The 11,856-nt window shown below is 56.3% G+C and overlaps 2 protein-coding genes and 1 long non-coding RNA gene across 3 annotated transcripts in view; 2 read left to right on the plus strand and 1 right to left on the minus strand.

Moving 5' to 3' along the window:
* ATP8B3 (ATPase phospholipid transporting 8B3) overlaps positions 1-298 on the plus strand; it is a 23,202-nt gene extending 22,904 nt beyond the window's left edge. Inside the window, exon 28 of the mRNA XM_017738937.1 lies at positions 133-298. Within this exon, the coding sequence (XP_017594426.1) occupies positions 133-298 (166 nt within the window). The remainder of the gene's footprint in view (positions 1-132) is intronic.
* The window catches only part of ONECUT3 (one cut homeobox 3), a gene marked incomplete at its 5' end in the record, with an annotated part of 25,247 nt that continues 13,397 nt past the window's right edge, over positions 7-11,856 (minus strand). Inside the window, one exon of the mRNA XM_017738947.1 lies at positions 7-3,960. Coding sequence (XP_017594436.1) covers positions 3,668-3,960 — 293 coding nt within the window. The remainder of the gene's footprint in view (positions 3,961-11,856) is intronic.
* On the plus strand, positions 9,133-11,302 carry LOC108447931. The gene is made up of 3 exons (XR_001863646.1): positions 9,133-10,104; positions 10,294-10,562; positions 10,864-11,302. It is a non-coding gene; the product is annotated as an uncharacterized LOC108447931 (long non-coding RNA).

Consider the following 11,856-nt stretch of genomic DNA (forward strand, 5'->3'; position numbering starts at 1 on the left):
TGCTGAAGCCAAGGGACAGAATGGAGCAGACGGGGCTGCAGAGACCCTCCCCAGTGAGCCAAAAACGCCCCTTTGGGGACCTGGAAACAGCTCCTACTGAAAGGATTCGCAGCTCCAGCCCATTCCCTAAAGGAAGAGTTTGGAGGACGAGTTTGGTGAAGCTTTCCATGGCTCCTGCCTTCATCTGTCCAAACAGAAATGCCACGAGCTGTGCTACCAAAAGCGGGAACTGAAGCCCGAATCTGAGCTGCGTGAAGCAAAAACACCCCGTGAGGAAACTCACTTGGTCACCTTGTGAGGAAAATCACTTGGTCACCTTGTGAGGAAACTCACTTGGTCACCTCTTGAGGAAACTCACTTGGTCACCTTGTGAGGAAACTCACTTGGTCACCTCTTGAGGAAACTCACTTGGTCACCCCGTGGGCTTCTGCAGGGTTGCAGCACCGAGAGGCTGGAGAAGGACACGGAGCAAAGCCTTTCCCTGGGAGCAGCGTCTCTGGACACCAGGTCTGTGCTCCTGGGGCAAGAGGGGCTGGAGGGAGGGACCCTGGGGACCAGGCTGGGGGACACAGGGACATCAGAGAGGGGGGACATGCCGGGGAACCAGCACCTTTCCCTCAGCGAGGGGGATGTTTCCTCTTCAATTAGGACAAGTGTTGGGCTTCTTTCCTTCATCCCAACACCCAAAGACTACGAGAGCTGTGGGAATTTGTCCCTGTGGAGAGCTGAGGTAATAGTGAGTCTTTAGGATCAAAGCAGAGGAGCAAAGAAATGGCCACACACCTTTGGTACAAGAAAAAGGCACTCATCTACCACGCTGCCATCCCGGAGTCGCTCGCTCGCCTCCTCCCTCGCTCTCTGGGGACTCGACAGGGCTGGGGCTGGGGCTGGGGGTGGCCAGGGGCTCTGGGGGGGGCTGGCCACGGGGAGCAGGGAAAGTGGCGTTTCCAGCACAGACCAGACAAGGCAACAAAATCTTTGGTATCAGACGTGATTTTCAAATCACAGAAATTGAAAACTCAAGTGAGGTAGCCTTTAGTCTCGGGTTCTCACTAGAAATGTCTTTGCATCCTTGAGGGCCTGTGGCATTTACTCTTTTTTTTTCTTTTTCTTTTTTTTTGTTTTTCTTTCTTTTCCTTTTTTTCCTTTTTTTTTTTTTTTTTCCTGTTGTGTTTTTCACTTCCCAAACCAAGGCCCCCTTCCTGGCTTTTCAGCCCTTGAATACTACTCGATGGGGTTCAGGAATCCACCACCATCGTCACCACGTCACGACAAGACGAAGAAACAACATCAGGGGAAAAAATCAGTGGCGGGGAGCGGGGTCCTGGGGGGATGAGATTCCCATTAGGTTTTGGGTTCTGGTTGGCAAAATACGCTGCGGCACCCGCCCCTTCCTGCTCTTCCCTCTCTCCGATCCCTCTCTCCCGCCCTCTGTCCAGCAATGCATTGGTTCAGTTTGGTGTGACCGTGTCCAGTCTGACACCCCCCAGCCCCTCCACCGCCCACCTACCCCAGGAGCTCTTTGGTTCAAGACGTCCTCTGACCCTGCCTGCTCAGGGCTTCGTGTGCAGGGCTTTTTTTCTTTCTCTCTTCATTCTTTCGTCCTTTCTTTCCTCTTTTTTTTGGGGTGGATTTTGGTTTTGGTTTGTTTTTTTTTTTTGGTTTTGTGGGGTTTTTTTTTGGTGAACACATACCCTTTTCTTCTCGTCTCGTTTCTTTTCTTTTCTTTTTTCCTTCTTTTCAACAAGGTGCCTTCCTGTAACACAACTGATCACTCTCAAAGTAAAGTGAATCGAAGAAACCATAGCGCTAGAACACAGATGGTACTTTTTACCCGCATAAATTCAAGAGTATCCCTTTTTCTTCGTTGATGGTTGGTTTTGGAGGATATTTTCCCCAAGTGGTGGGGGAAGAAGGGGACCTTGCCTCCCCCTTCATCCCCAAGCCTCTCCCAGCCCTTCCCCGTCCCCAGCGGCACCTCCTGCTCCTCGGAGCCCTCGGGGGGCTGGGAGAGGGCTGATTGTAAGGGTTTGGCCTCGTGATTGCTTTTTTATATGGCACAAGTCACCATTGAGAGCTCGGAGGAAACGATCCCTTTGAAGCTAAGTACCATTGCTCCAGAAATCCGCGTTTAAGGCAGGTTGTTAATTGGCACAAAAAAAAAAAAAAAATCTGGTGTCTTTTTGGTAAGTTGCCGGTCTTTGCTGAGCTTGTTTGGTTGTGGTTTCGGTTGTTATTCCTTTTTTTCAGAGGGGTGGTTTTTTTCCCTTTCAATCTTGTCGGGGAGTTTTCCCCCTTCTCACACCCAGGGCTGGATTTCGCCACCAGATCCCTCGGATTTTTCTTTTCCCACCATGCACCAATGTTGGTTCCCAGGAGGGAATTTTTTTTTGGTTGTTGTCATTGGGTTTTTGGTTTTGTAATTTCTTTGGTAACAGAGATGAAGAGGGGGGATGGGAGGGGACAAGAGTGTGTGTCGAGGGGCGGATGGGGCGAGATGCAAAGCCAACAAATCTGCTTTGTCTGTGTCCATTCCTCAGCCGAAAAGTGAACCAGAAATGCAGAGGTGAAAGGTGGAGCCAGTCACCAGGAAAGATCAGATCCTTCTCTCCAAGTCTCTCCTCCCGTCTCCTTTCGAACAATTGTTATTTTTAAATACCCGATTTCTGTAGCTAAAATGTGCTTCTCTGACCTGCTGGGGCGCCGGGTGGCGCGGAGCAGCTGGGGTCCCCTCGGGACGGGGGTGCTCGGGTCCGTGGAGGCAGGAGGGGAATCCTTCGCCGTGGAGCTTCTCCGGGAGGGATCTGGGGCCGGGGCGCTCTCGTGGGTCGAGGGCTGCGAGTGTGTGAGGGGCCTGGGGTGTGGGTGCTCCTGGGAGGGTCCTGGGGGGATCAGAGGAAGGTGCCCATAGAGGATATGAGGGGTGCAGGAATGTCCTCAGCCAGGTTTCCAAAACCCTCAAGGGACAGAAGTGCCACGTGGCGATGGCACAGAGGGTCTGGCTGCCTTGGGGAACCCACTGCACCTCAGCAGGGGAAAACCTCCAGCAACCACAGCCCTGGCAGCAGCCCGGGAGGCCTCCAGGCACACCAGGAGCACTTTCCCTGCTCAGCCTGCTTTGAACCGCGGCAGGTTTGGCCCTGGTCCAGTGGGGTTGTGCCAGAACCCAGCCCATGACAGCACTCCTTGTGTCACCCCCACCTTTACCCCTCCCCTGTGGGAGCTGTAAGGATGGCTGTGACAGAGATCAAGGTTGGGCGAGAGGTCAGGATGGGCCCCTCTCCCCAAAAACCTTCGTGGGCAGGTGAAGACAAGGCTCTGTGATCCCCAGGGACCAGGGATGCTTCCTTCCAAACAGAGCCTCGCTCCCTCCCTCCATCCCACGCCACCCCTTGCTCCACAAGGGTTTCCTCTGAGCCCTCCTGGAGACGGAGCTGCCCTGGTCACAAACCCTGTCCCTGCTCCACGAGCTGGCAGGATGTGGCAGCACAAGGTGGCAGCAGGAGGTGGCCCGAGGCCCATCCATGGGTGACACCCGGCTGAGGGTTTGGGAGGCTGATGGACCCACCCCAAAAGCACCCACCCCGGTCAGGCCATGCGTGTGAGTCTGGGGTTGGCTTTGTCATGAGGGGGACATCCAGGAAGGGGCAGGGAGGGCTGGGGGACATCATGCTTTGGAGAAAGTGCTTGTAGATGACGAGGGGACCCCGGGGTTGGCGCCCGGCTCCTCCTGCCAGCGGTTCATGCACCGCCGGCGGGCGTTCATGAAGAAGTTGCTGACGGTGTTGAGCTCCAGGCCCAGCTGCTGGGAGATGGTCATCTGCATCTCCTTGGACGGGCGCTTGTTCTCCTTGAAGATGGCGATCAGGGTGCGGCGCTGCAGGTCCGTGAAGACCAGGCGCTGCTTCTTGGGCTGCAGGCTCCGGTCCTTCTGCTGCTCCTGCTCCTTGCGTTTGCAAGCTGCAGGCGTTCAAGAGAGAGAACAGGGCTGTTAACTGGGGCTCCCCACCCTGGCCCGCGTGCAGGCTGCCCGGCTGCCTCCCGAAATCCAGGCCCTTCCCTCCAGGAAACTCGCTGGCTCGTGTCCCACCGCTCCCTCCTCTTCCTCCCTGTGCACCTGAGCGCCTGCTGAGATGGGACAGTGGCCTCTTGTGACACCGGTGTGACAAAAGCCCAGGGGAAGGCCAGGAGAAGTGTCAGCATCTGCAGCTGACCCTGGGACTAGAGACTGAGGAAAGCCCAGGACTGCTCTGCTCACAGAGACTGGCTACCGGGATCCATCCCCAAATCCATCGGCCTCCCTCAGCACGGTCTCACTCGCCTCCTCATCACCTCTGTGGGTCTCCCTGGAGGACTCAGGGACCCGGTGTCTCTTGGCCACCCCATCCAGCTGCCAGCTCGGAAGTGCAGGGAAGAGCCGGGGACAGGGACATTATGGAAAGGTCACTCTGCAGCCTCCACATCCCACAGCACCAGCTTGGAAGGACCGATCATGGATGCACCTGCTCTGGGAAGGGGTTTTCCTGCCTGAGTCACTGGAGGCTCCAGGAAATTAGGAAATTCTGTCTCCCCTTTGCTACCAGATCCTCGGGCACATTTGTCAGCATCGAATTAAAAGCCTTCCCTACAGGTTTGGCCCAAGCCAAAGGTCAACACAGAGGGGATGTCATGTGGGGAAGGACAGCGAGAGCCAGGAAAGCCCCCCTGACCCCACCCCACTGCATGAGGGCAGAGGGGGGAGTGAGTTAAATAAAGAAATAAATGAATTTTAACTGTGGGGATATCAAGCACACTGTTGGTGGAAGAGGTGGGGCAAGGGGACCTTTGCTATGGTGTTTTCCTAGAAAACTATGGAATGGTGCAGGCAGCTGATCCAGTCCCTGCTCAAAGCAGGGTCGGCCCTGAAGCTGTCGAGGTTTGATGTGGGTGCTCACGGACTTGAATGCTCGGGACTCAACCAGACACGGAACTGCAGGAACCTGTGATGCCACAGGCAAGGCAGGGCATGGATCTGACCCTACACGGCTGGGAACAAAGCATTTCCTCCTAGGAAGCTCCGAAAAGAGTGAGCAAACCGTGGGCCAGGGGAAGTCCTGCTCTTGCCCAGGGCAGCAGCAGTTTTCAGCCTTTGGGATTTCTCGGTTCAGATCTTCTGGAGGATTTTGCAGGGAGGGCGCAGGTCCCTTGAGATATTTGCTGTCTGGGTGGCAGATTTCAACTGGCTTCTCTCAGGCACCTGCAGGAGCCTCTTTGGCCTGGAGGGGTCAAAGCAAGTTCCAAGCTCCAAGCACAGAGCCTGGAGGGACTGGAGGCCAAGGCAGAAACGCTGCAGGGATGGGGCAGCACACAACAGGTATTCCCCATGGGCTGAACACCTTCCTGCTCTCCCAACACACCTCCACAGCCCAAGGGGCGGCCGTGTGTAGCCTAGGAGGAGTGGGAGGATGTTTGGAGTCATGTCTTCCTCACTAGAACACAAGCAATCTCCTCCTCCTGTAGTTCCTCAGCTGGCTGCCCCTACAAGCCCTCTCCACATCACCTGAGAGAGGATGATGTCCACCCCTTCCACCCAGAGCTGGGCAAATCTGGAGCTCAGTGAAGCAGACAGCTTATCCAGCAGATTTAGCTCTGTGTCCCAGCTGCTGGGCTCGCTCCTGGCCCTGTCCCCACGTGGTGCTGGAAGCCACCAGTTCTGCTCCCACTGGGGTAGGGGATGGGAGGCACCGAGCTGGACACAACCAACCACTCTCTGTCCGAATCAGCCACCCCTGGTACAGCCAGTGGAGAACCTTCCCCTCCCCTTCTCCCCCCCCGGGCAGGTTTGGCTGCAAAGGAACAAAGGGACACTCTGAGTGATGCCAGGGGACCCTGTCCCAGGGGTACCTTACTCAAACAGCCAGCAGAGAATGTGGAAACCTACCCTATGACCATCAGATGCTTGCAAAAAGAACAAACAAAAAAAGCCTTTATAGAAAATTTGACTTTTTTCCCCAGGAAATGAATTTAAAAAAAAAAGACCCTCCCCAAACTTCCCCCCCAAGCCAAACAACAAACAGAAAAATTCCCCCCACACTTGTGCCCCTCGCCCACCCTCCCCGCGCCCTCCCGGCACCCATGGCACGCTCAGCTCCTCCTGTGTCCATGGTGGGCTCCTCACACTCCATCCACAGGGCTTTTGCCCTGCAGGATGGTGCTTGGAATGTCCCCCACATCCCCACGGGACCTGTGGATGTGACCCAGCTGTCACCCTGGCAATCCACCCTGTCCTCTGGCTCTCCTGCCTGCTGGCACCCACTCCCACCACAGTGCTGGGCCGCCAGCCTGAGATTCAGCCTTTCAGCTTTCCAGCCTCACATTCCAACCCCCATCCCATTTTTAGGAGTGATTGTTACAACCCAGGCTCCCATAACAACCCCGAGCTCCGAGGCAAACACAAACCATCAGGGCCTTGCTGGTGAAACTGGGCTCCTGCAGCAAACCCGGTGCCATTGCTCAGGCACAGGTGACATCCCCCTCCCCACCCCTGAGCCCCCTGGTATTTTGGGTTATTTTTGGCCTGCGCTGCCGCCGGCGGCCGCATCCCACATTTCCTGTGCTCGTTTGTTTATTTATTAATTTCCCTTTCTGCTGACGCAGCCCAACACCCCTCTCCCCCAGCTCAATCTAATTACAGCTCCGCACAGCAGCGATCGATGGGGACGCTGCTCAGATCTATTTACGGCAGCCATCAACCCCTCAACGGAGGATCTTTTTCCCATTCCCCATCCCCTGGGCGCTGCTTTCCCAGGCAGGCTGGCGGTGGCCGTCCCCATGTCCCCGCAGGCAGCCAGGGACGAGGGGCAGCCAGGGGCACGGCTCTGACTCCCACCCAGATCAGCCATGGGTGAGGTGTTTTCTTTGTGCTTCAAAATCCCTTTTTCCCCCAAGTCCTAAGATCCAAACAACCCAACCTTGGCTTAATGTTGTTTTTCCATCATGTCCTTCCTGGCTGTCTGGGCTCAGCTGTGGTCGGTGGGGATGGGGTCATTTCCAGCCCTGCCTCTGCAGGATTTATTCCTGGGCTTGTCCTGCTCCTCCTGGGGCACAGAGGACCCTGGCAGTACCAGGACCAACCGTGGCAGAGATGGATTGAGGTCTCCCATGGCCGGGGGATGCTCTGTTGGCCAATAATGGGTTGGGCTCACCCGCAATGGGGGTTTTCTCCTCCCTCCACCTCTCCCCAGCTCATTTCATGCCCTCCAAACCCAACCAAGGAGCCCAGAAGTCACAAGGAGGGGAGGCCAGACGCAGTGGAATGGGGTGACAGCATGGATCCTTCCACACGCCAGGCACGCAATCCAAACAATCCCATCCCTAAGGCAGCTCTGACCTGGCTGTGGGAAAACCACAGGGAGCAAAGACAAGGAGGAACCTCGGGCAGGGAAAGCAGGAGGAAAGAGCTCCAGAAGCAGAGGCATCCCACCCTCCTCCCCGGAGGACTCTGCCGAGGGTTTCTGCCTCCCGGGAGCCTCACGTCAGAGGGAGCACGTTTTCCTTGACTTAACCTTGACAGCTCCGAGCGAAACATCTCCCAAATCATTTCAGAGGGGACATAATAGAGACAATCAAATGGCTGCTGCTCAGGAGCTGTGATTATGCCTCGCAGCGTGAACCCCGCTAAGCATTTAACTAATACCTGATGGCTTTGCAGGCTTCCGCAGCCTGCCAGTCCCTGCTTGCTCTATTACACCCACAAACCTCTGTTTTTCGGCCCCAGCGTGCTCTCCCTCTCCATTCACTTGCAATACAACCTGTAATTTTCTGCCCACTTTGCTTAAGTGCTGGTGATTTGTTGAAATCACAAAAGACAGCCAGGGGCTTTCAGAGCCGGTGCGCTGGCTGTAAGCAAGGTTAGGGGAGAAAAAAACCTCACAAAAACCACCAGTTTCTCTCTTTTTCTCCTTGTCAAATCATCTCCCAGGGGTGGAAGGGGACCGAGGAGCGTTTATGGGCTCAGAGGGAGGTGGAGGAAGGGATGGAGAGGGGGAACCTGGATGTGGTTGGCCAGGTTGGAACAGGTTTCCCTGGGGCAAAGGTGGGATGAGCTGATGCCACTGGTGGGCACCGGGTGGGAAATGGGCCCTGAGCAAATCTGGCTTCTCTCCACGCCTTCAAGACGGGTCCAGCCCCTGGACTGCCTCAGTTTCCTCCTCTCCTTGAAGAGGCAGAGGGATCTGAAAGGAGGGTGTAGCCAGGTGGGGGTCGGTCTCTTCTCCCAAATAACAAATGATAGGAGGAAATGACCTCAAGTTGCACCAGAGAAGGTATAGATTGGATATTAGGGAAAATTTCTTCATGGGAAAGGTTGCCCAGCCCTGGCACAGGGTGCCCAGGGAAATGGTGGAGTCACCATCCCTGGAAGTGTTCAAAAAAGGTGCGGATGTGGCACCTGGGGACCTGTTTCAGTGGGGAACATGGGAGTGGTGCTGTGTTGATGGCTGGACTTGATCTAAGAGGTCTTTTCCAGCCTTAACAATTCCACGGTTCTGTGATGTCACTCCCCTTCCCAGAGAAGGGGGCTGGGTGTTTCTGGTTCAGCCCCCACCCCACTGTTCTGGAAGGTTCTGGGAGCTCCAGCTCCCAGCAAACAGGGGTGAGCCCAGTGCCTCACACAGGGTCGGAGTGAACCTCAGGGCATCTGCTCCCCCAAAGCTGGAGCAGAGCCTGGAGCAGACATCAGGGAGCTTGATCTCCAAACCAGAACCACTTTGGTGCACAGTGCCGGGGTGCTGGGGCAGCTCTGAGAGCTTGGTTTGACTTCTCTTTGCACTGTAGGAAAAGAGCCCAACGAGATTTGTCACAAAGAGGGGTCTCCAGCAGAAATTCAGATTTTCTCCAGCTGGGAGGACACGATGCTGACAGGACAGGCAGAGCAGTACAGAACAAAGGAAAAGCGCTCAAAAAAACAAACTTCAACTTTCTTTTTGCCTTTCTTTTTTTTTTTTTTTTTTCTGAAACCCCATTTGGTTCCAAACACAGACAAACACACAGATGTGGTGTCAACCACAGAATGACCTGAGCAGAGCCTGCCCTGCAGTGCCCATTCCTGGGATCCCCCTGTTTTCAGCAGCACATGATAAAAAAAAGCACCTTCTGGGCTCCAAAACTTGTGGGGAATTTTGGGTGCCATGGTCCCAACAGCATCTGAGCCACTCCGCAGTGAAAAAAAGAGCTCAGAGGCCATTCAGAGTCCGAGAGAGGCGGTCAGGAGCTGCGATGCCTCTGCAGAGCCTCCCAGCCCTGCTGGGCAGGAACGGCACGGCCCAGCCCGAGCTGCCAGCCCCACACGTGTCCCCGTGCCACGTGTCCCCGCCTCGGTGGGGCCAGGCTTCCCCTGGCAGCCCGGGGAGGACGAGGAGAGCCCCTGGTCATTGGTATGCAGCCAGCGCTGCAGGGGGAGCCGCTTCCCCGAGCCCAGCAAATTAAATCTTCCTCTGAACGCTGCAAACGAGGAGATGAGATGAGATGAGACGAGATGAGATGAGACGAGATGAGATGAGACAAAGCGCTGCCGCCTGCGCTTCCCTTCTCTTCCCTGCCCTTCCCACGCCGAGGGTTTCGGTGGCTCATCGCAGGGAGCAGCTCTGATCCACCCGGACGGGGCTGCGAGGTTCTGCCAGCCGCCCACACCGACCACCCCACACACTGCCCACAGCCCCGGGGCTCCCAGGGGTTGGCACCTGGAGGGACAGGAGGGGAGAGGAAAGCACAAGCCTTCCGTCCTCCTTCCCGAGATGGGGGTCGTGTGTCTTCCCGATTTGGGATCATCAGAGCCGCCCCAACACGCAGAAGAGCCCCCAGGACACCTCATTTCCTCTCCTGCACTTCTCAAGCTTGGCCTGTTCTTCCACGGGCGGCATTTTCAGCTTTCGCAGCACTGAAGCAGACGGGTTTGCCTGGTCTGAGGGCGGCTGAAGGGATACAAAGGAGCTGTGGCTGCTGCAGCTGCGCTTGGCTCCATCCCTCCACATTTGCCCTGCTTTTATTCTTGTCCTTTCCAGGTGAGCTGTTCTGGCACCAAACCCCTCTCAGGGACACCGAAATGGTTTCACATGACTTAAAGAGGTGAGTTTGTTGTTAAAAGCATGTCCTTTCTGCAGGGGTTTCATTTTCCACTTGCTTTTCCAGCCACCTTTGTAAAGGCAGACCCGGTGCCCTGCCGGGCCCTCCCCATCACCCAGGGGAGCCGAGATCAGCTCATGGCTTTGCTGGAAAGTCGCTTCCCCCCATTTGTCCTATTTCCTCCCTTTCCAGGCCTTTCGTTGGACCAGGATCTGCTGCTTCCATTGTTCCAGTGGAGCCCACGGCCATCGGGAGCTGCTGCCGGGGACCGGCCCAGCTGCTGGTGTGAGGCAGGGCCGGACACGGGAGCCCTGGGAGTGCTCGAGGCTGCTCCGTTCTCCTCACTCCTCTCTCCGAGTCAGCACCACTTAACGTGACGGGAGCAAATTGGTGCTAATGAAGTGCCGGAGTCAGGCAGCAGCCGGCAGGGCCCGGAGGGATGGCAGTGCGGAGGGGATGAGGTGGGGGTGCGGCTGGAAAACCTCCCTCCCCTGAAATAAGTTTTCCTTGGAATCAGTGGGACTTACTTGGGCTCAGCTGCGTAGCCACTCTGATTTACCCTGCTCAGGTCCTCCAGCTTTTTATTTACTCTCTGCTTCTTGAAACTGAGTTCTGTTCCAAAAAAAAAGGGCTGTAAAAAAATGGCCTCATTACATATCCCTGTTTACTGTGTCTCACTGACTTCGCGTTTGGAGGTGCTGTTGCTGAGAAAGGGAAGAAGGGCCAGGGGCTGCACTGATGATCCCTGTGGGTCCCTTCCAGCTCAGGATATTCCAGGATTCTGCCATTCCGTGAGAACGAGGTAATGCTGGACAAGGAGCCTTGTCCCGGGGTGGCGTCCCTGTGACACTCATGGCATTGCCTGCCCTCTGTCCTCGCCCCTTCATGCAGGAAAGCAGCAGCAAGGATCTCCCCTCGGCATCAGGGATTCCCACCAGCCTGTCCCTGCCTCCAGCTGCTCCTGGACCTGAGGGTCTGAGCAGCTGGACAATGAACAAACTCAGCATCAATGACACATCTTTCATCGGAGCCTGTGTTGGTCCTGAGCTGGTCTCAGCAGAGATGGTGTCCAGGAGGCCCCAGAGCCATCATCAGCCACAGAATGTGTGCTGGAGAGAGGGAAGAGGCAGTGGGGGAAAAAACCCAAGAGTTTTCTGCATTTCCTGATTAAATCTGGTCCCGGGTGTGAGATGGGAAGGTCCCTTGGAGCTTGGCCGAGTCACTTCTCAGTGGGCTGCTGGATTTCTTCCTCTGCGGTGCAGGGAAAACCAGGGCAGTCTGTAATCCTCAGGGTGGGGTGTCCAAGGTTTGTGTCTCCAGGATGCTCTGAAGGTGGGCAGGATGATCTGCACAGGGACATCGGCTGTTCTGGGTCATCCCTGAGGTCCAGCAGGAAAGAGATCCCAGACTGGAGCCCTTCCAAGGTGTGAGGCCCCTCCCCAGGAGGCCCCCAGGATCTCCAGGCAGTTCACAGCCCTCTATCAGCCCATGTCACAGCCTGGCTCTGATGTGACCCCAAATCCCAGGTGTTCCCACCCGGCACAGAGCCAGGACAGCTGGCAGGTGCCCAGCCCGGCCTCCACACAGCAAGCAGGGCCCTGAGCACAGCCTGGGGGATGAACTCAGGGAGAGCAGCCCTGGGGAGAAGGACTTGGGGGTGTTGGTGGTGAGAGGCTCAACCTGCCCCGGCCATGGGCACTGACCCCAGAAACACCCCCTGTGCTGGGCTGAGCCACAGAGTGGGCAGCAGGGGAG

The sequence above is a fragment of the Corvus brachyrhynchos genome, unplaced genomic scaffold (assembly GCF_000691975.1).
Source record: "Corvus brachyrhynchos isolate BGI_N302 unplaced genomic scaffold, ASM69197v1 scaffold130, whole genome shotgun sequence".
Classification (NCBI taxonomy): domain Eukaryota; kingdom Metazoa; phylum Chordata; class Aves; order Passeriformes; family Corvidae; genus Corvus; species Corvus brachyrhynchos.